Source organism: Saxophila tyrrhenica (assembly GCF_035928015.1).
Source record: "Saxophila tyrrhenica strain CCFEE 5935 chromosome Unknown scaffold_5, whole genome shotgun sequence".
Taxonomy (NCBI): domain Eukaryota; kingdom Fungi; phylum Ascomycota; class Dothideomycetes; order Mycosphaerellales; family Extremaceae; genus Saxophila; species Saxophila tyrrhenica.
Genome location: NW_027041737.1, coordinates 1,175,858 through 1,197,324, shown reverse-complemented (window position 1 = coordinate 1,197,324; position 21,467 = coordinate 1,175,858). Strand labels below are relative to the sequence as shown.

Genomic DNA, 21,467 nt, shown 5'->3' with positions numbered 1-21,467 from the left:
GAACATGCGGCGGACCAAAAGAATGCTAACTCTGTACCTATGAAGAGCTACATTCCGACTATACGTGCCAACAACGTCCTGGACTGAAACAAACAGCGACACAGCTCCCTATAACCACACCCACTCAACTCTCCTTAATCCCCGCCATATCGCCATCCTGCGCCCTCTTCAACGTCATCGCCGAAATTACCGCGGCCCCCACCCCCGACCCATCCTCCGCACTCGTAATCGTAATCGGATCACCCTCCCTATCCTCATCCCAACCCAACACCTCCCCCAAAGCCTTCGCCCAGCGCTGTTTAAACGTCGGATGCTTGTTCGCTACACTCCCATCCGCCGCCACGTGCCCGGACTTAATGCCTTTCTTGCGACAGATGGCTGCGATCCCGCAAGTGCAAAGTCGAGCACCCCGGACGGCGATGGCTTCGGCGAGGCGTTGGGAGAAGATGAGTTCTTCGGCGGAGGCTTCGAAGCCGAGGACGGTTTTGAAGGATTTGCGGGTCGTGGACATGGCTATGCTCGTGTCGTTTTCGAGGGCGGAGAGGAAGCCGGTGTCGAGGACGTATGGCGCTCTGAGTTTGGTGGCGTCTTGGCCTTTGAAGAGGATGTCTCTGTCGTACAGCTCGAGGACGACTTGTCGGTAGATCTCGCCTAGGTACAGACCAGCGCTCATCTTCTCGAAAGCCTGCTCGCCTGGCTTGGGGGACTCTTTGTCGATTTTGTGGTCGTACTTTGTCAGCGGCAAGACGTTGTGGGCGTTGTCGAAGGCTCCGTACTCGCAGTTGATGGCCATGGGTGTCTCGGGGGGCAGGTCTGTTTTCAGTTTGCTTATAGAGCCGACGTTCTCCATGTACGCTCCGTTGCACCCCGTTCCGAATATGGCTCCGATAACGGTTTCGGGGTCGTTGTATGCTGATGCGATCATGGCTCCGGTGGTATCGTTGATCAACGCCACAAGATGGATTGGAAGCTCCTGCTAACAGTCAGAGAAAGATGCCATCGGCAGGATGAGGATGTCTTGCCTTCTTCTCGATAGCCGCTCTTAGCAATCCAGCAGCATCCTCCCCTTCAACACCCGCAATCTCAAAACCTTTAGTCCACGTGACGAGCTTGCCATGGTCGATATACTCCTGGTGAGCCGGATAGCTGAAAGTAAAGCCCAGCTGAAGTGGATCTTCCTTCGTGCCCTTGAGATCGTGCTGTCGGATGAATTCACCAAGACACTGCGCGATGAAGTCGAATAGTTCCTCTGCCCCTCCAGTCTTGATTTCATCTGCAAGCTTATACTCCTCCTGGGTGACTTTGATATCGCCACTGCGCTCGGTGAGATGGATCCAGCAGACTCTGAGGTTGGTGCCACCGAGGTCGACCGTCAGGAAGTAACCATTCTCGTGTCCATCTGGCCAGCCCAGCACCCAGGTTACGTTCATCGACTGGCATCCTCTTTAGTAAAGATGCCATTTGAGATGGCAAGCAGTCCTACAATGTTGGCGCCATACTTGGATAGCCCATCCTCCAACTCTCGCTCAAACTGCAGACTGATTTCCTTCAATTTTTCGGCGTCCACTGAAAACTCCTGCTCCAATCGCTCGAGTTCCCGCTTCAGTCCTGGAGACAACGAATCGATGTCGTGTTGATCTATGGGTAGAGAAGGAATAGCGGACGCAAGCCCATGCTTCATTGTTAGGGTGTCCATGATGAATGAAAGAATGCAAGGAAAATTGTGCCTAACCTACTCGTGCAAGTGCCGGACCTGGGACCTCTTTTGAATGATGACTTCGGCAAGATGGAAGGTCTCTAGTCTGATGGATCACCCAAACAGCCTATCACTCTAGCATGGACGTGACGTAACCGAAAACAAGCAATGTCGTTAGGACGAAGCAGACGCAAGTAATACAATAAGAAAGGTAACCTGCCCATCTCCAGTGGGCCCTGCGGTACGGACTGCGGCTGCTTTTTCGTCTATGAAGATGGAGGACGCGGGACAATGAGATGTCAAGGAGGATAAACAAGAGGCAGGATGGCCTATCCCCAGTTAGGAAGTAGCCGCAGTGACGAAGTCGATCGTCTGGGGAGAGCTTGCCCTGCCTTACCCCGATCTCTCTGGTTGTTCCTGTACCTGACAGCTGTGTAGTCGGACTTGTTCTGACATCTGAAGATCCAACAAGAAGATGGGAGGGGAACAGAACAACATCATGGCATCCGCCTTCAAACCCACCTACCCCCAGCTGGCCGAGCGGCCAAAGGGCAAGCAGATCCACAACATCTACCGCGAGCGCTTACGCATGTTCACCGGACAAGGCCAGTACAAGAAGCAGAACTTGATGAGCAAGCTGTACGATGCACGAATGTCTGGATCGCCGAACATCGAGCTGCATGTATGGTCTGCCCCGAAGTTGTCTCGGCCAACTTTCGACGAGGCAACCAAGAAAGGCAACGAGTATCGCAAGGCGAAGAAAGGCGACAGCTTCGGCCCAAGCTGGAGTACGCATTGGTTCAAAGTGCAGTTCACGGTTCCCGAAGACTGGTCATACAATGGTCAACTCGAATTCCACTGGGAGTCTGGTTGCGAGGCAATGGTATGGAGTGAAGACGGGAAGCCATTACAAGGATTGAGTCCAAACAACCGCACGGAATGGATATTGCCATCCGAGTGCAGAGAAGCTGGGGAGGAGAACACCATATACATTGAGATGGCGTGCAACCAGATGTTCGGGAACCCAACAGGAGGAGATACAATACAGCCGCTAGATCCGCACAGATACTTCTCAGTCCGCGAAGCAGATATCGTCAGTGTCAACCTGGATGTCCGCGCACTGTACTACGACTTCTGGATTGTTGGTGATGCTGCACGTGAGTTTCCTGAAGATAGTTGGGAGGAGCATCAAGCTCTGCAGATATGCACTCAGATAATGGACAAGTTTATTGCGGAGGATGGGTCAGATGCCTGCATCAAGGATTGCCGGGAGATTGCAAAGCGCTATCTTGGTGACAAGATCGATTCTGCGGACGTCTACAAGAGCGACAAGATGCCTCTCGTGCAAGGGATCGGCAATTGTCATATCGACACCTGCTGGTTGTGGCCGTGGGCTGAGACGAAGCGAAAGGTGGTGCGGTCATGGTCGAACCAATGCGATTTGTTGGATCGGTACCCTGAGCATCGCTTTGTAGCATCGCAGGCACAACAGTTCAAGTGGCTGGAAATGAACTACCCGTACGCATTTGATCGAGTAAAGAAGCACATCAAAGAGGGCTCGTTCCAGACAGTCGGCGGCAGCTGGGTAGAGCACGACACTAACCTGCCTGGAGGGGAGTCCTTGGTCCGACAATTCGTCTACGGCCAGCGATACTTCGAGTCTCGCTTCGGTCAACGATGTCGTACTTTCTGGTTGCCCGACACATTCGGCTACTCCACGCAGCTTCCGCAACTCTGCAGACTGGCTGACATGAACCGCTTCTTCACGCAGAAACTCAGCTGGAACAACATCAACAACTTCCCTCACACTACATTCAATTGGGTGAGCTTAGACGGCAGCCAGGTTATCTGCCACATGGCACCTGCCGAGACCTACACTGCCATGGCAAACTTCGGCGATGTCACAAGATCCGTCACCCAGCACAAGAGTATGGATCAAGATGCTACGAGTCTCCTGCCATTTGGCTTCGGAGACGGCGGTGGAGGCCCGACTTCCGAGCAGCTTGAGAAGCTCAGAAGATGTCGAGGCATGAGCGACCAGATCGGCGAGCGTATGCCTCGTGTGCAGATGGGCGGCACAGTCGAAGACTTCTTCGACCGGCTCGAGAAGAAGGCTGCCACTGGCGAGACTGAGTTCGTCACATGGTACGGTGAGCTGTACTTCGAGCTGCACCGTGGCACGTACACGAGTCAAGCGGCCAACAAGCGGAACAACCGAAAGGCCGAGATCTTGCTCCACGACATCGAGTACTTGGCCACGCTGGCGACCATTGGCGGCGACAAGAAGTACAAGTACCCCAAGAAGGATCTTGATGAGATGTGGGAAAATGTTCTCTTATGCCAGTTCCACGATTGCTTGCCCGGAAGTGCCATCGAGATGTGCTACGACGACTCGGACGAGCTGTATGCGAAGGTGTTCAAGACCGGCAACAGGCTGCTGGAGGACGCAATGGAGGCGCTCGGCTTTGATGATGGGTCGAGAGGCTCTCTGCCAAAGGCTGTCAACACCTTGGGCTGGGAGAGGAAGGGACTACTGCACATGCCAACTTCTACCGAGCCCAAGAGGTACGGGTTCATTGATGGCGGTATCAATGTCAGCAATGTGCCGAAAGACATCGCTGCGTCCGTCGAGCAGGTCGATTCAGACGTCTTCGTGCTCAAGAACAAAGATCTCGAAGTCAAGGTTGAAGGTGGCGCCATTACGTCTCTGTACGACGTCAAGGCGAAGCGAGAGACTGTTCCGAAAGGCTCCAAGACCAACCAGCTTGTCATATACGACGACAAGCCTCTCTACTGGCAAGCCTGGGACGTCGAGGTGTATCATCTGGAATCCCGCAAGGAACTCAAGGCGACTAGTGAGGCTAAGATCACGGAGGCCGGGCCAGAACGTGTGGCTGTCAGCACCACCACTCAGATTTCAGACAAGTCGTGGATTACGACGACCGTCTCGCTCGCGGCGTCCGTCGATTCTAACCAGCCATCGCAGGTCGATGTCGACGCCGAAGTGGAATGGCATGAGACCATGAAGTTCCTGAAAGTAGAGTTCCCCACCACAATCACAAATACCGAAGCATCATACGAAACGCAATACGGCATCGTCAGGCGCCCCACACACTACAACACGACCTGGGACATGGCAAAATTCGAAGTCTGCTGCCACAGATGGGCCGACCTCTCCGAGCACGGCTACGGCATGAGTATCCTCAACGACAGCAAGTACGGCTTCGCAACCGCCGGCAAGACAATGCGTCTGAGTTTGCTACGAGCTCCAAAGGCGCCAGACGCGCATGCGGACATGAAGAGACATCACATCAGATGGGCCATCCTGCCCCACGCAGGCCCGCTGGACGAGAGGACGGTGCGGGCTGGATTCAACTTCAACTATCCGCTGCGCACTGCTTCACACCCGAACCCGGCGAAACTTGATAAGTTGCTCTCTGCTTTCAAACTCACTTCTGACTCTTCGCCATCGCTCATCGTGGACACTGTCAAGCGCGGCGAAGACGATGAGGACGCGAGCAATGGCGATATGCCGGCGAAGAAGGGCAGGCACGTCATTCTCAGGATGTACGACAGTCTGGGTGGACTCAGTCGAGGCACGATTAGTATGGGAGGCGTCAAGGTGGGCAAGGCGTGGAAGTGCAACTTGCTGGAGGACGAGCTTGAAGAGATGAGCATTGGGGATGAGGGGCTGGAGGTGGAGTTGCGGGCTTTTGAGGTCGCTACTTTTAAGTTGCGGCTGGAGTAAGTCACCAACGAAGAGGGTATTGTCCGGCATCAGGGATTGTCCGGCATCATGCATAGGAACAAGCAACTGTATTCATACTGAAAGACGATGGACAAGAATCTGCAACTTGGAGGAGTTCCCTGGTCTCATAGCCAAAAGCTGGACGACGATGTAAGTGTGGAATCTCTTTTCTTTATCCATCTGTCATAGGGAGCAAATGACTCCAAAGAGGTGGTGGCGATGCTTAAGACCATCACGTTTCCAAGGCTCGATTCGGCAGTGGAAGGCCTCCGGCTGAGGAACCTGGCAACCACCAGGCTGGACACTGTTCCCAGGCTGCCTCGCTTCTTGCTGCAATCACCCAAGATTGGTACAGAGCTGTGACACTCGGGATAATTCGAGCGGCACATGGCTCCAAGGATGGACTAGCTCGTCCAATGGCCAAGACCTCAAAGCCAGCAAGCCCCCGGTGGCTTCGAGTCGAATGCAGGTACGAGGCTGAACAAGGAAGTATTTAAATACCTACGACGACTCCAATAGCATGTCGCCGTCCTCCACAAGACTGCAGAGAACTCTGCATCCGGCCCACAGTCTTTCAACATGTCACTATTCATTTTCTCGGCCGCTCTAGGCCTCTTCGCGACTGCTGGCGCAGTTCGTCGACAAGCTGGCCAGACTGGCATCGACTTCCAACCTTGCCAGGAGCTGAACAACAACATAACCAGGATCAATGGCGTCGAAGGCACCACATTTGAGTGCGCAACGCTCAACGTCCCATTAGACTACACCGATCTGTCCTCGCGCCCGTTGGAGCTGGATTTGTTCAGAGTGCCGGCCACGGAGGAGCCGGTCTTAGGAAGCGTTCTCATCAATTTTGGAGGTAAGGTGCATGTCATTCCTATAACGAGGTCGTTGTCAGCTTACACCTTTGGCATAGGACCTGGCGGTACTGGAGCGGAAAACCTGCCTGCGTACGCTGCAAATGCACGCAATGTCATTGGAGCTCAGTGGCATCTGGTGTCTTGGGATCCTCGAGGAACGGGCAACACGATACCGTTCCAGTGTGACGTTTCTGCTGTAGCTGGTAAGTACTGACGGCTGGTGGAAACGTCTGAGAGAGGCAAAGGTGCACGATACGACGTGCCCAACTGCCTCCAGCTCACCCATTTTGAAGTTCTTGCTGACACACTCGTCTATCACATCAGGCATAACAGTACCTTCTCGAAAGCGTGATGAGCTTGGAAACCTTGTCAGCACAAACACAACCGAAGTCTTTCTTGAAGGCGCATGGCAATCAGCTGGTCAAGTCGCAGATGCTTGCTATGCACAGAATCGAGAAGACGAGACGGCGACGCTCATCGGCACGGCTTTCGTCGCTCGAGACATAATGGAGATTGTAGACGCGTTGGATGAAGACGGTCTGCTCCGCTATTACGGCTGGTCGTACGGAACAGCCTTGGGCAGCTACGTGGCCGCCATGTTCCCTGACCGTGTGGAGAGTATGGTACTCGATGCCAACGTCAATCCTTACGACTACCGAGCAGGCCATTACGGGAAGTGGACATCTGACACCGATGAAGCATTCCAAGGCTTTATACAAACGTGCTACAACGCCACCGACGACTGCGACCTGTACACCCTTCTCCAGCCCGACTCGCCGCAAGACATTCTCGACGCCATCAACCTCGCTCTCACACCATTTGCACGCAACGCTACCAACGGTGACCAAGCCTATCTCGCCTACCTCGCCCTCAAATTCTCAATAATCAATCCCCTCTACTTCCCCCGAACCTGGCCCATGCTCGCCTCAACAATCGCAGAATTACTGAACGGCTCCACATCCGCTCCACCATCTATGGAAACCTACGGCACAGCAGAAAACGCCATCTTGGGAATCCGCTCGGGAGACGCCACCTTCATCGCTAATTCCACTGAAGAGTACCTCCCGCAAGTCGAGTACCAATCCACCATCAGCCCGGGCTTCAGCGACATCGCATACTGGCCCCTCTGGATCTCCGCGCAATGGCGGATACCGGCTCGCGAACGGTACTGGGGGGTCTTCAAAGCTACGACTAAGACGCCGATCTTGTATATTAACGGCGAGTTCGACCCGGCGACGCCATTGGTAAATGCCTACACCTCTAGTAAAGGGTTTGAAGGGAGTGTTGTGCTACCGCATAGTGGGTATGGACATGGGATCTTTGCGGATCCATCGGAGTGTGTGGCGAGGTATGTGAGGGCTTATTTCAAGGAGGGGACACTGCCGGACGGTGGGACGCGCTGCGAGCCCGATCAGAGTGTGGTGGAAGTTTGGAGGAGTGCTGTGAGGGCGGATGAGGCAGCAGAGAATTCGTCAACCACTGGTGGATCGAATGCTACGAGCTCTGCTACTCCTGCGGCGACGAACGGTGCAGGCCGTGTGCGAGGCAGTGTTGCGCTGGCGATTGGGGCAGTGGTGGCTGTGGCAGTTATTGGTGTGCTGTGAACGCTGCCTTGGCCTTCACACCTGGTACTGTTGTCTGTCAACGTAAGGTGCAAATCTACTTGTCATGCCCGCTCAACACGATGGTGGAGAAGCTCGAGAAGGCACATAGCGATCTACAAAGGCAGTGCATCGTGTTCCGACAGGATGAAGAAGCGATTGACGGTCGACAGCCACACTCAATGAGGCTGTGTTCGCCAATGCCATTGAGACTGAGATACTTCCGAAGAAGCCGTTATACCAAGTGAATCATGTTCGTTGCAAGAGCGGGTCTTGATGAGCAGGCAGCCGTATTCCAATGGTGATTGTGGTTTCAATGGCCCATATCGTTGCGTCCAATGCCATGAATCGACCAGCACATACAGACCAGATGAATGTTGCACCTGATCGTTTACTAACTCATTATCTAGAATTGGCATCGGATTGTCCAAGCAACCTACTGCAGCATGGCGGGGCCTCAAGGCCAATGAGTAGCGGGAGAATTTGGCAGCCTTAACCCAAGGCCTCGGAGTCGTCCCGTCTTGTGTACTAAACCTGCTTGCAACACCTTCTTTGAACCACCTCCTTACAATGGTAGAGACTCCCAAGACTCGTCCGGCCGTGGCATGCCGTTTCAATGACGGGTATGACCTGAGGGCGGGGTTGCGGGTATGGAGGTACAATAAGATTTCATAGCCTCCTTCTGCTGTCCATACATCTATAGGCTCTGTTCGACCGCATAACACGGGCAAGTTGCGCACACACCCAGCACCACCATGGCCGTCCACAACGTAGACCACGCGTTTTCAGCAAAGTCGGCGAAGTTCGTCTTCGCTGCCCGCTTGATCCAGGTAAGCGGCAATCTCTTCATTGTATGTACTTACAAGACCGCTAATACCTCGCAAAGGTCACCTTCGGAACGCTGTTGATAGGCCTCACCGCCGGCCTCATGGTCTATTGGGTCGCAGCGTACGGCCTGCAGGTCTATGATTATCCCGACACGTGGACCTATAGGCAAATGGCATGGACGCTCCTGCCTGCAACAGTATTCTCGAGCATGACCGTGCTCGTGGGTGCCATTGGCTTGTGTGAGTAATGTGGAATGCCGAAGCAGCAGCTCCGCCAGCTTTGAATACGCTGACAACTCTGTCCGCGGTGCAGTCGCGCACAAGAGACCGAACGATATCCATTGGCACCTAACCCTCGGCCTCGATTGGTTCGCGTTCGCCATCAGTCTGGCCAACCTCCCCGTCAGTCAAGCATACCCCTGGTCCTCGTGAAAATGGCACTTGCTGATTTTCCACCAGCTCAGCACCGTCCTCATTCCTCCCGGATATTACGACACGATCCGCTACGTCGCCATCCCCACAACTATCGTCGCTCTTATTGTCTTCCTTGCCAGCTTGGTAAGTACTGATGAGAGCTCGTGATGATTTTGGGCGACACCTACTAACCAATCCCTCTTTCTGTTCTCCAGGTCCCCATCATCCGCACCCACCGCCTCAAGAAGCGTGGCATGCTGCCGCCCCGCAACTCGCCCAAGGAGAACTGGTACCTGATGGAGGATGCAGTCTCAGCGTACCAAAGGCCGAGCTCAACGTACCCAAGCTCGACGCAGCAGCCGAGCAACTATGTTCATCAGCCTTCCCAAGCTGCTTCCAGGGCCGGTACGACGGCACGTTGGAGTGGAGTGACGGATGAGACGGCTTTCAACAGCATGAGGAGCGAGACAGAAGCGCCGCCTTATAGTGAAGGGTCGGCGAGGAGTGTGAAGCCTTATGTGTGACGACATGGTTGAATCGTCAAGTGAGAGAGAGGTAATAAATGTGAAACGAGAAATATTATGTACTTCAACGTGACGAGCAATGACTTCGAGATGCAAGAGATGACTTTTCTTCAACAAACTCAATCGATGGTAAGGGCGAACATATTGGACAAACCCCGGACAATGTTATCATATATCGTATAGTCTACCATTACCTTCGCAACTCAGAGCGACCTCACACTTTCAAGTTCCCTGTAATGTAATCATCGAGACGGAGCTCCTGTGCAGCATGTCAGCAATTCACTCACGGAAATAGACCAGAGCCCAGCAAAACCGAGGCGTGCTGACCTCAAAAGATGAGTCTCGGAAACGGTCATGGAATGTAAGGCTTTGATACTCAACACAGTCGGTCCCTCCATGCCAGTTGGGCTCCCATGCATGTACTAGGTTAAATTTCCAACTTCGGGTGCCGCGAGTGCTCGTGTAGTACGTAGGAGCAGATGACTTACCAAAGCTCGGCCAGGGTTTCTGACCACGGTCTCCGGATGCTTGGGCGGCAGCGCCGCTGGATGGCCGACTGGGAGAAGGCCCAGCGAACAGACCGGTTGAGCGGACATCGGTGGGTGCCGCTGGAGCAAGTGATCGGTTGAAGTCGAAGATGTGTTGCTTCTCTGGCTCTGGAGGCGCTTCGACATCGGCATCGCTTGTCGAACGGCTGGGAGGAGTTATAGCAGAGGGACCCGTGTAGTCTCTCTGGTTGCGGGATTCGATAACTGGCGCTGTTAGTACAGCCCAGAAAGCGTTCTGGCTCTGTTGTGCCTACATCTTCCGTGCGCCGTTGAAGCTTGACAGGTCTTGATCACTTCTTCTAACGCTGTTTCCTGTTTCTTCGCCCTCTCGCGCTGTCAGCGAACGTCCGCGGGCTCGGCGGCGATCTCGGTGATGACCGTGTTCTCCATGATGGGTACTTGATCGGCTGGGAACAGGTCGCCGAGATCCGCGAGAAGGCATCTTTGGATACCGAGAGCGGCCACGTTGTCGATGAAGGTGTTCAAGGATATCTACACTCCGGTTAGTCCGATGGCTTCTAACTAATGGTCTTTGGGTTTGAATCGCAAGACAGGGTCCCGGGACTTACCCGATAATAGTCCTGCGCATAGTCCAGCTCAAGCGCAGCCTGTACCATCTCTTCTGTGAAATTGGAGCGGAATTTCTCAGCAATTGAATGCCAGTACCCTTTGGACTTGCGGTTCCCGAGACTTCGGTTCGCTGTCATCGGATGACTGTGATTGAACGGCCAGATCAGCTCCTGCAACTTCGACTCCAGTAACTTGCGCCTTGCCTCGAGGCCAACGCTGTTGTCTTCTGGGTACAGGTAGGCACTAACGAAAGCCGGTCCAGTGTGGTCACCAGCAACATGCTGAATCGCCAGTGTCAAGAAAGCTGAAGTCGCATCGAGACATTGCCCGAGGTACTCCTCAGCGATGCTCTGCCATGGGACCGACAACTGGCGGAAAATTGTTCGCGCAGTCCTGCTCGACGGGAGACCTCGCAGATCCTTGCCTCGTGTGCGCTCAATGTGAGTTGCTAGTTCTGCAAGATAATCGTCGAGAGCCACTTCCTCAGTACGAAGACCAGTCCCTGTCGTATAAGGGGCAAAGAAGTTCAACTCCAGTGCTTCCGTTGATTGATCCGACTTATCATCCCTGCTATCCATAAGTTTTTATTGGTGTTTCAATCGTGGGCAGACGCTTACCCGGATTCTTCTCCGTTTTCTTCGGCGGTGTCAACCTGATCGGCGTCGTCTTCGTAGAGGCGGCCGTCCTCTCCTCTGTAGACGATCTTATATTGACTGCCGTGTTTGCGTATGTCGGCCGAAAACTTCTCAGTCACCGTCGTGATCCTGTTGCCTAGACCCTTCTCTGGTTTTCAGTTGAAGAAATCTCCAAACTCCCGACCTTTGTAGTCTCCCCCATCGAGTGCAGCCTCGATCAGCCGCCGTAACCTGTGCAAGATGTCCGACAGATACTTCCTCTGGTCCGCCTGACCAGATCTCTCGGGCCCGAGCCGCTCAATGGTCGCCTTGCATGAGTTGCGCTGTCGTTGCATTTCGGATATGAGAGAGGGGAGCGTTGCCGTGATGCTTCTGAACAACTGGTCGCTCAACTTTTTGCGCAGCCTGTAGATTCCCCGAGCATCGGGACTCAGTCGAGACCAAGCGCTGTCTTCAAAGAACTTGCGCTCGACCGCCTCTCGGTGAGCCGGACTGCGATCGCTAGACTCATCGTGACGAATGTTCCTGAGAACATGCCAGCACAATCGCAGTTCGGGCTTGGCGCTCATCGCCATGCCGATGACATTGTGCTCCAGGTCACTACCTTTCGGAACCCGATCAGGCTTGGTGATGACGCCCATGGTACGATCACTCGCCCCTTCGACCCGACGGACGAGTCCCAGGATTTCTTGATTCTCGACGTTGTTTTGAGCATCGGTAACGGCAAGTACAGTTGTCCTCGGACTTTTAATGTATTCCAGAACCAAGTCTTTGATCTTTTTCTTGTCGCCAGGCTCTGCGATGTCTTTCGGCTCATAGTGGATTATGCCCGGCAGATCAATCAGAGTCAAGTGAGGCTGCTTAGGCCCACTGACTTCGACGCGGAGACGGTCTCTCCAGAAGTGGCATTGCGGTTCCAGCAGTTTGAGATGATCCGCCGCTGCTTTGATGGCGACGCCGAAATGTTCGGGATCAGTGATGCCCTCAGGCTGTCGGAATCCTTTGATGCGTGCCTCCATCTGCAGTTCGCGGTCTGAAGCGGGGACGATGTCTATCGTGAGACTTTCTGTAGACGAACGGCGAAGGATGACTTCGGTTGCGAAACGTGTGGTTGTCATTGCGCCCAGTGGAAAGGGAACGCCGGCGATGGCCTCTAAAACAGAAGACTTTCCGCTTGACTGGTCGCCGCATACCACGATTTGCGGCACACTGATTTCGGCATCAATGTGTTCCGAACGAAGCCTGTCAATGGCGTTTAGTAGCTTTGCATGCGGAGGGGACTGAAGCTGGCTTAGATCAGAGTTTGTGTTCGCCATTTCAGCGCTGGGAGCCTTGTTGCGAGCCGTTTCGCTGCTCATGGCAATGGGAGGTTTGTTTTGTGCTGTACCACTAGCCATTCTGAAAGGGCTGTTCATGATGGGCAACATGGAAGAACGGCAAAAGCAAGTGGTCTTTCTGGGTAGAGAAGCAAGAAATGGTACTGTTGCGGAATTGGGAGTTGAGGTCAGAACAAGAAAGAAAGGTCTTATACCTTTACCATGATCATCAGCTGGAGGAGGACGAAACATGCCAGAGCGCATGCGTTCTGGAGGCGCAGCGCCACAACGCAAGTCGCCAGGGCTGTTGAATTGCGTCCACGAATGACACCACTTCAGTCATGGTATCCTGATAACGAGCGGCTGGAAGGTCGTCTGTGCCGCACAGTAGGACGGTTCGCAGGCACACTTGGCAGGCACCGATACTGCTGGATTTGATATCGGGAATATCGACGAGGTAGAAGAGCACGGAGATGCTGGAAGATCTCAGAACTGGTGTATCTCAGTTTGGTCCAGTCTCCATGGCAAAGTATAGTCGAATATACTGCCATCAAAAGACATTCGTCGCAGAGAAGATGTTCTCACGCTGGCCTTTGAACAAAGCAGTTTTCAATCATGCAAAGCATCAACCCTTCTCCATGTCCATTTCTTGCGCAAAGCTGACCCCAGGCGTTCGGAGCAGGGGTGGCAGTGGGCAGAACGCGGCGGCTATAGCAGCCACCATCATGGTCTTGGGCTGGAGGGACGGGATGTCTGTTTCAAGCGCTCGCGTGTTGTTGCCGCCAGCCGCCTTGATGGCCATGTTTTGCGCGAAATCGGTGTTGATGGTCGTTCGAGAGAAAGGATGAGGTTGGAGAGATAAGGTTTTTGAGCTGATGGACGGGACGATGGGGATGCCAAGCCACGTCTCCGGGAAGGGACGAGGCGATGTTCGTCGCATGTTCGTTTCGAATGCGACAACATAGTGTTAGCGATGGAGAACTCGGACTCTAGTGATCTTTGGCTGTTTGGCTACGGGTATGATCTGCACAGTCCGGACGCCTCCACTCGTAACGTAGGCTCATGAACTCGTAGGTCGTTGATATGGAAGCCGCCACCGCATTACGGTAACTCTCCATGTGACTGAAGACAACCAAAGTGGTAAACTGATATACGCGCTTGATATAGACCTACGTGTCCCCGGGTATATTGAGGGATACGTCCGCCGGTTTTGGCAGGTATGCGAGTCGTCGAAGAGTCCATCATCGAGCGCTGGCTGAAGCGTTCAACGGCAGGCCAGGTACTCTATGTCTTCGGCAAGAACTTGCATCGAACTTGAGCTGAGCAATGGTGCAGTCAAGACCACCGCGGCACCCCAGAAGCACCCGGACGCGTGGCAACACTCATTGACCGGAAGCTATGGGAGACCTTAACGGACCATGTGAATCCTTCCCCCTCCCCTTCGCCACATCCACCGCGCTGACAACCCCCAGCACGCCACCGCCCCTCCTAAAGTCTGGGGCGCCGCCTACCGCGTCCCCGCCCCCCGCGTCGCTGAAGTGAAAGAGTACCTCGACATCCGCGAGATTAACGGCTACAGCATCCAATACACCCCCTTCAACCAGGACATGTCCGCTACCTATCAGACCATCCACGCGGCACCGGACAGCGATGCCAATTTACCAGACCAGATCAAATGTCTGGTGTACATCGGTCTGCCGGACAATCCGCAGTTTCTGGGGGTCCAGGAGCCGCAAGCGTTGGCGGAGCATATTGTGCAGAGTCGAGGGCCGAGTGGGGAGAATGTGGAGTATTTGTTCATGTTGGAGGAGGGGCTGGAGGGGTTGAGTAGGTGAGTGCTCGTGGATTATGGGTTGAGGTGGGTGTTTGATGTGCGATATGGCTGACCTCTTGCGTTCTGAGGGTGCAGGGAGAGTGGGGACGAGCATGTTAGTGATCTTGCGAGGAGGTGTCGGGAGATTCAGGCGAGAGAGAAACAGTGAGGAGATCTCAAGACACAGCACCATAGACGTATACAGGCGCGAACTGGATGATTTGCGCTCAGTGTTGTCAATTTCTGTGTCCTTCTAGACTGACCTGCTACCATGGCTGTCTTGCAAGCAAGAAACAGTGAAATGGGCGACCCGGGCACATGTGGCAGATTTATCCAAGACGAGGTTGCGGTCAAAAAGGTCACATCACTCTCGTCAGCGGGCGGTCATTGTCTCTGAGAAGGTCTCTTGCACGGCTCACTCTGACCTGATCATGATAGGCCGCTTGCACTGTCGACAGCTTGTTTTTGCTCCTGGTGCATCGGACCAGAGAACGGAGGGCGCACGACATAGATTGTCACGAGACCGGATTGTGTATGGAAGTGCTGATCTTGTTGATGGGCTCTTGCGTCTCTCATAACCACGACGGCCGCCCAACCTGTAATCGAAGACGTCAATCGCACATCAACGCGTGCTTTGACAGATTGCGGCGGGTCAAGCGAGTCATGGTAGCAAGGTCACCCAGCACAGGTCGAAAGGAAGCTGTACATACCAGGTAGCTGGCACGAAAGCTACCACACAAGCGGACTGGCTTGCGCAGGAACACAAATCCTAGACATCGGAGTGGCCTTCACATCCGCGGAACAGCCCTTTGAGTTACATGTATCTGGTAAGATCGAGGCCTACTCCACGTGGTCCGAACCTTCTCCAGCAAAACTCAAAATAGCCTTGTGATCGACGGCCAGGATGGTGGCTCGAACGCTTTTTCGAGAAGCCAACTTCGCTGGCTCCATGTCGTTTGCCCGCATTCGCGAGTTGTGTTCCTGGCCCTTCATACCGTAGTGGATGCGACATCGTGATAAGGACGACATATGCGTCCTATGTCGATTGCAGACTCGCAGTGGGTTGCCAGCGGCAGGAGGCAGCAAGGGGTCGGTACATGCTCGGTAGTCGTAGTAGTCGCATATGCGTAGACCAAGGGCCAGAAGTCAGTGGCGCCGCCTTCGTTGTTCGCTCCGTTGGAAGGTTTTGGCAATAGTCGTCCTCGTGATACCAAGGAAGTCTGTGTGGTTGTTGTGAACGCGTCTTTGGAGTGTGATGAAAGCGAGGTGGTGAATTGAAACAGTCCTTGTTGGAATTTCCTTGCTTCCTTCGACTCGACAGCTCCGCCACCACCTTCTCAGCCGCCGTCCATCCCTGCGCGAATGCAGGTGCCGGCCTAATCAAAACCTCCGATTGCTCGGTCGCACTGCAGCTCTCTTCCCCTTCTGGCCGCTCGTCGCTTGCATTCTCGCCTTGCGCATCACCTGCAGTTTCCTGTTTGTGCGACGAGAGAGACCGACTCTTCTGCCCTCAAAAGCATGCGTGTGCCACCCTCTTGACCTCCGGACGACGAAGCGGTGACTCTGGAAGCACACGCGACGCGATGGAGTCGTCCCTCGAGTCTGGAAGTGAACACGACTCGCTGGAACTACGCTGCGTCAAGGCGCTGTTTCTGGAAAGACAGTATCGGCAATGCATCACCACCTGTCGCAACGCCTTGGAGGCCCATGACAACACTCATGGCGCAAACCCACTACGCGCCACCTTCTTCCGCTTCTACCTGGCGCTCGCACACGATGAACTGGCGCGCGCGATGCACAATTTCTCCCATGCGAAGGTGGTAGCCTTTCAGCAAGCCGCGGAACTCTACGATGAAGCGCTGCAGACCTTGCCATCCGCCCAGGACTGCCTGGCCTCCATACCGAGGAAGACAGCCACCAGCACCCGTGAACCTTCGCCTGAGATGAAGGCGACGTCAAGGCACGACAGTCTGCACTCAAATGGCGCGAATGACCGCTTCCGCCCAATGTCCGCTCAAGGCCTGATGCCACTTTCGCCACCGACTCACATGCGCAACAACAGCCTACCAGTCCGCTCGCCACCGCGAAGCACATCCGCCGACACCCTGACCTCCGACCTCGACGACCTGGAAAGCCACAACAGCTTCAACGACATCATGACACCCACACGCTGGCCCACAAGACTAGAACGGGACTACTCATCCATGTCCCTTCTCCAGCCCGCGCAAAGACAAATGTCCCACCACCTGATGCGACCAGTCCGCATGGGCTCACCCGCGAAATCCTACCACCTCCCCTCCATTCCCCAGACCCAGCAACGCGCCCAACTCCTCCGCCTCAACACCGCTCCCACCCACAGCTCGCCAGTGCGCAAACAACTCCTCACCCAAAGCGAACAAGCCTCCCCCGTCTGGGAACAATTCTCGCCCGTCTCACCTCTCGACTCCGACGACGAGGACAGCTTCTCCGACACCGGCACCATCTCGCCCATCTCCCCCGAAACGCCCTGGCACCACGACCACTGGGTCTCGGCCCTCACTTCCCGTTCTCACCACGTATTACTTGAAGAGCACCTCCACGCCCTGCAAACGCAGATTCACACGCACATCCGGCTGTTACAAACAGCGCAGCAACGCACACTCGAAGCCAAAGCCGCTCGCACGCTGGCGCACGAATCGATGTTTAAGGGGCAGCGAGGGCAGGCGCGGGCGAGAGGGAGCGGAAGCGGCAGTGAGATGGCAGGCAAGAGGATGTTGTCTGAGCGGAGTTACTGGAGTTTCACGACGGAAGAGGTGCGGCAGGTGGAGAAACGGAATCGGATACTGGCGGCGAAGGTGCGGGGATGGAGGAGGGAGCGGTTTGACGGGGAGAGGTATCGAGAGTTGGCTGCAAGGGCGTTGGCGGAGCTTTGATGGGGAGGGATGGGATGATTCTGGGAATGGAACAATTGACATGATGGATTTGAGATGAGTACTGCAGCGTGGCGTTTGGGAAGGGAGTTTGTGAGATTGAGATACCCAGAGCATGAGGCGGACTTGCTTGCGCATAGCGATAATGCAGTTTTGACACGATACGCAGAGAATGAGAGATGCTACCTGATGCTGAAACTAGAGCTTCTTGCAGACCTAATTCAGATTCTCTGGACAAGATCAGTGAATGTAGTGGCCCCAACATACTTCAAGATTTCGAGAGGAACGACCAGCAACGCTTGACAGCCGCTTATTCTCCTCCAACCCTAGGATCTAGTATGCGTGCCACAGTCGCTGTGGTCCCGGCATCACCAGCAGCCTTGCGGAGAATGAGCAAGAGATGGAACCAAAACCGCCTCTTCTCCAACACACGAAAAGTGGCACAAAGAGAATGCTGCACTCACCTCCATTCAACTACATACTGGAGAAGAACGCCGCTTCACCCCATCCCACCCAAGCCCACCTCATTCCAACGCTGCCCGCCTGCCCGCCGCCCCATCTCCACCGGCCCCAAAACGCCCACAAACAACACGACAAGGGAACACGCAGTACTTACGATTGAGGAGAAGCGGCCGCGCCCGCTCTCCCGATCCCACTGTCCTGACGCCGCAAGTCCTGTCGCGCGAGCAAGGCCGCCCTGAGCGCCTTCTCGCGCAGCAGGTTCCGCTCGTGGTGCGCGGCTCCGCCGCTGCGCTGGCGTGTGAGGGGTTGCTAAGGAGGAGAAGGAATGTTAGCCTACCTGTCTTGGTAAAGGAAAGAGTTTCGATCTGTGATGCTGGTGATGTTGGTACAGCAGCTATGTAGCCAGTGAGGTGAGGTCAGCTCAAGAGTCGTTACCCACTTGTGCGCCTGCCTTCGTCTTCTCCGTGTCGGTCTGTGGTGTTACACTCGGAGATGTGCTGGCGCTTGGCTCGCGTGAGAGGCGACCGGCTTCTTTGCGGAAGCTCTCCTTGCGGCGGTTAGTGGACATTAGGTCGTTTGACGCGAGAGCTGTGTCTTTCTTCTTCTTTGCTGCTGGGGACGGGTGAGATGGTGCGGAGTCCGAGGTAGATGGACGTGCTGCAGAGGGCGAATCTCTACGGTTGCGCTTGGCGGGTGGCGATCTGCTGCGGTCGGACGATGAGGGTGATCTGCGACGATGGCGTCTTGGAGATGGCGAGCGGCGTCTAAGGGCGGAAGAGCGCTTACGGCGACGGTCGGAGCCTCGATCACGCGAACGAGAGCGCTCAGTGCTAGTGTTGCGGCTTCGGCGTGGTGGGCTGCGAGAGCGTGACGGGTCGCGTCTCCTGCGTCGCGGAGGCGATGGAGATCGGCTGTAGGATGGCGAGCCTCGGCGGCGTGGGTTGCTGGGAATATAGCTGTCGGTAGCTCGTGGCGGCGGTCTGCGATAGTCGTCATCGTCATGCCGACGTCTTGGAGGTGGTGATCTCGAGTCACGAGGCGCACGGCGATCGAAGTCACGACCACCGCGGCCGCCTCTACCTCGCCCGCGCTCACTGCGCTCACGGTCTCTGACGCGAGCGACATCACGCTCTCTCTCGCGGTCGGCTTCCTGACGCTTCAGTGCATCTTCGCGCGCTTTGTCCTCGTCGGCCTGGAAGATGTCAGCTAGTTTCCGAGGATCAACATTAGCAATCTCACCTTAGCCTGTGCGAGTTCCGCCTTCTTCGCTTCGAGGAGCTCTTTCGGCACGCCATGCGGGCTGTCTTGTGCACTCAGACAGAGCTTCCACAGAGCTTGGCAGAACGGAGCAGCATCTTTGTCGAGGAAGCCCGTAAGCTGGATCTGGAGCTCTTTGATGTTGGGCTGCGTCGCACATTCAGCACTTCCGCGTACCTCTGCCATTCTGATATAGACTCACATGTTTGGAGGAGTCAAGTATGTTGTTCACCAGCTCAGTCACGACATCGTCCTCGCTCTTCAAGATTCTCGCAACCTCGTCACCGACCCATGCTTTGATCAGTTGCACGTTGACCTTTGCCAGATTAACCTTGGTGTTAAACTCGGGTGGGAACTTGGTCGTACGAAGCAGCCGCTGATCGACGTTGGTCGTCAATGCGGCCGACATGACTGCTGGTGGTGTGCTTCGGCACTGTGTGGTGGTTGTGGTGGTCAGGAAAAGAGGAAGAAGAAATGCGGGAGAGAGTGAGAAGTCATGGCGCAAGTGAGGTTGTTGTTGAAGATTGAACGAGGTGAGCTTCAAGGAAAGACCGCATTACTAGCGGCGGGTGTTGCCGTGCTCGGCGGGCCTTCCGACGCCGACCAAGCCGACGACAACTTTGAGATTGAACAATCCATCCGTCTCGACTTCATCTGCTAAACAACATTGGTCTCTTATGGGTGGGAACGGGCAACGGTAGGAGAAAAGACTATATGGCATGCTAGCTGGTTACTCTCCGGATATGGAGGCTGGATCGCAACAAGGCAAAGTACTGTATCTCGAAGTTGCCAGGCTGCAGTACATTGTCTGCCGCATCTCTCACTCTTCCGTTCAGAGGACTGACGAGTATGGAAGGAAACCACATCATTCGGACAAGGCGCAGCTTGCCGTTGCTGATATGCCTGCTCCGAAACGGGCAGGTCGCAGCCTCTGAACCGTCCTATCCGAAGCCACCAATATTTATCCCCAGGTTTGCTGCATTGTAGATCATGGCGCAGCGAGCCCGCGGAGAACATATACAGTAACGATATGAGTACGCTCGTTAGTTCTCTTTCCTCCTTTCGTTCTTCTTTCATTGAGCCTTCTATCCCATATTTTCCCTACAATGTTGGCAAAAATCGCTGGGTTGCTATTATGCCTAGCCTTCGCGACCGCCTCCACAACGGACAATGATGTGCAAGAACACATAACAATCCCGCTTGTCCAACACCAACCTGAGAAAAACGATGCCTTCGAGCAAACCATCCACGCAGTCTCCCGCCATGCAGCCCGCGGATCCAAATACGCCGTCGCCCCAGAACACCAAATAGACGCCGGCTTCTGGCTCGGAACCTTCGACGTTGGCGCCAGCAAGAACGTCGACCTCCTCATCGACACCGGCTCCGCGGATGTTGCCATCAATCCAGACCTCTATCAGCCCTCACCACACGCCCAGAACTTACACCAAAAAGGCGAGCTCCAATACATAACCACCAACTCCGACGGCTGCGGCGTCGCAGACATCAAATACCAGACCTTCACCGACACCGTCTGCATGGCCGGTCTGACGTCGCACAATCAAACGCTCGCTAAATTGATCAAGACCAAGCCACCGAACGCCGGAACGATCACTGTCTTCCGACACGGCGGCCTCGTAGGTTTCGGCGGCACGAAAGCGAGTCAGACGCAGATTGGCGGGAAGCCGTTTTTCCAGCAACTCTGCGACCAAGGGGCTGTGAAAGCGTGTCGTTTCGGCCTCGCGTATGGGACAGAAGGGCGTGGGAAGCAGATTCTTGGTGGTGTCGACAAGAGCCTGTTCAAAGGCGATCTCTCGTTCTCCCCCATCAATCCCATCTTCTCTCCTGTCGAGGCAGACGGCAACGTGGTTTATTCGAACGAGAACGGGTCCGGCAAGATCAAGAACCAGTACTTCATCTTCGATTCCGGGACAGCCAATATCGTTGGTCCTCGCGTTGAAGTACGCAAGATGTTCAAAGCGCTTGGGATTCAGATTGTCAAGCAGACTGCGGAAGGCTGCGCGAGCGTGATCTATGGCTACTACGCTTGCGACTCGCCAGCCAAAGTCGGCTTCACGCTCGGTGGCAAGCCATTCTACATCGAACCATCTGCGTTCCAACTGGCGAATAACGGAGAAAACAATTGCACTGCTACTATCACATCTTTGGATGGCGATGCTCCGTACTGGATTGTTGGGCAGTCGTGGTTTCAAGGAAAGTACGTAGACTTTCAGCAGCCGCATAAGATTGGGGCGGCGTATTTGAAGGATAAGACAATGGCGAATTAGGA

At 54.8% G+C, this 21,467-nt stretch overlaps 10 protein-coding genes across 10 annotated transcripts; 6 read left to right on the top strand and 4 right to left on the bottom strand.

Moving 5' to 3' along the window:
- Nucleotides 1–124: 124 nt before the first annotated feature.
- LTR77_003882 (uncharacterized protein) lies at nucleotides 125–925 on the bottom strand (the record flags this gene model as incomplete). Its single annotated transcript, XM_064801137.1, is given in 2 exon segments — nucleotides 125–651; nucleotides 664–925. The coding sequence occupies 2 exon segments, from the start codon at nucleotides 923–925 to the stop codon at nucleotides 125–127; spliced, it is 789 nt and encodes a 262-aa protein (XP_064661088.1).
- Nucleotides 926–983: 58 nt separating this feature from the next.
- On the bottom strand, nucleotides 984–1,696 carry LTR77_003881 (uncharacterized protein; the record flags this gene model as incomplete). The annotated part of the gene is made up of 2 exons (XM_064801136.1): nucleotides 984–1,433; nucleotides 1,484–1,696. The coding sequence occupies 2 exons, from the start codon at nucleotides 1,694–1,696 to the stop codon at nucleotides 984–986; spliced, it is 663 nt and encodes a 220-aa protein (XP_064661087.1).
- Nucleotides 1,697–2,195: 499 nt separating this feature from the next.
- On the top strand, nucleotides 2,196–5,444 carry AMS1 (Glycoside hydrolase, 38 vacuolar alpha mannosidase; the record flags this gene model as incomplete). Its single annotated transcript, XM_064801135.1, is given in 2 exon segments — nucleotides 2,196–2,853; nucleotides 2,869–5,444. 2 exon segments carry the CDS (start codon nucleotides 2,196–2,198, stop codon nucleotides 5,442–5,444), a joined length of 3,234 nt encoding a protein of 1,077 aa, XP_064661086.1.
- Nucleotides 5,445–6,023: 579 nt separating this feature from the next.
- LTR77_003879 (uncharacterized protein) lies at nucleotides 6,024–7,908 on the top strand (the record flags this gene model as incomplete). The annotated part of the gene is made up of 3 exons (XM_064801134.1): nucleotides 6,024–6,303; nucleotides 6,361–6,507; nucleotides 6,629–7,908. 3 exons carry the CDS (start codon nucleotides 6,024–6,026, stop codon nucleotides 7,906–7,908), a joined length of 1,707 nt encoding a protein of 568 aa, XP_064661085.1.
- A 752-nt stretch (nucleotides 7,909–8,660) lies between these two features.
- LTR77_003878 (uncharacterized protein) lies at nucleotides 8,661–9,670 on the top strand (the record flags this gene model as incomplete). Its single annotated transcript, XM_064801133.1, has 5 exons — nucleotides 8,661–8,735; nucleotides 8,792–8,972; nucleotides 9,046–9,134; nucleotides 9,192–9,290; nucleotides 9,362–9,670. The coding sequence occupies 5 exons, from the start codon at nucleotides 8,661–8,663 to the stop codon at nucleotides 9,668–9,670; spliced, it is 753 nt and encodes a 250-aa protein (XP_064661084.1).
- Nucleotides 9,671–9,912: 242 nt separating this feature from the next.
- LTR77_003877 (uncharacterized protein) lies at nucleotides 9,913–12,820 on the bottom strand (the record flags this gene model as incomplete). The annotated part of the gene is made up of 6 exons (XM_064801132.1): nucleotides 9,913–9,929; nucleotides 10,159–10,468; nucleotides 10,564–10,710; nucleotides 10,788–11,355; nucleotides 11,406–11,571; nucleotides 11,608–12,820. The coding sequence occupies 6 exons, from the start codon at nucleotides 12,818–12,820 to the stop codon at nucleotides 9,913–9,915; spliced, it is 2,421 nt and encodes an 806-aa protein (XP_064661083.1).
- Nucleotides 12,821–13,958: 1,138 nt separating this feature from the next.
- LTR77_003876 (uncharacterized protein) lies at nucleotides 13,959–14,574 on the top strand (the record flags this gene model as incomplete). Its single annotated transcript, XM_064801131.1, has 2 exons — nucleotides 13,959–14,018; nucleotides 14,212–14,574. 2 exons carry the CDS (start codon nucleotides 13,959–13,961, stop codon nucleotides 14,572–14,574), a joined length of 423 nt encoding a protein of 140 aa, XP_064661082.1.
- A 1,561-nt stretch (nucleotides 14,575–16,135) lies between these two features.
- LTR77_003875 (uncharacterized protein) lies at nucleotides 16,136–17,464 on the top strand (the record flags this gene model as incomplete). The annotated part of the gene is made up of 1 exon (XM_064801130.1): nucleotides 16,136–17,464. The coding sequence occupies one exon, from the start codon at nucleotides 16,136–16,138 to the stop codon at nucleotides 17,462–17,464; it is 1,329 nt and encodes a 442-aa protein (XP_064661081.1).
- An 880-nt stretch (nucleotides 17,465–18,344) lies between these two features.
- Nucleotides 18,345–19,589, bottom strand: LTR77_003874 (uncharacterized protein; the record flags this gene model as incomplete). Its single annotated transcript, XM_064801129.1, has 3 exons — nucleotides 18,345–19,115; nucleotides 19,163–19,327; nucleotides 19,383–19,589. 3 exons carry the CDS (start codon nucleotides 19,587–19,589, stop codon nucleotides 18,345–18,347), a joined length of 1,143 nt encoding a protein of 380 aa, XP_064661080.1.
- A 621-nt stretch (nucleotides 19,590–20,210) lies between these two features.
- On the top strand, nucleotides 20,211–21,465 carry LTR77_003873 (uncharacterized protein; the record flags this gene model as incomplete). The annotated part of the gene is made up of 2 exons (XM_064801128.1): nucleotides 20,211–20,214; nucleotides 20,324–21,465. 2 exons carry the CDS (start codon nucleotides 20,211–20,213, stop codon nucleotides 21,463–21,465), a joined length of 1,146 nt encoding a protein of 381 aa, XP_064661079.1.
- Nucleotides 21,466–21,467: the final 2 nt, after the last annotated feature.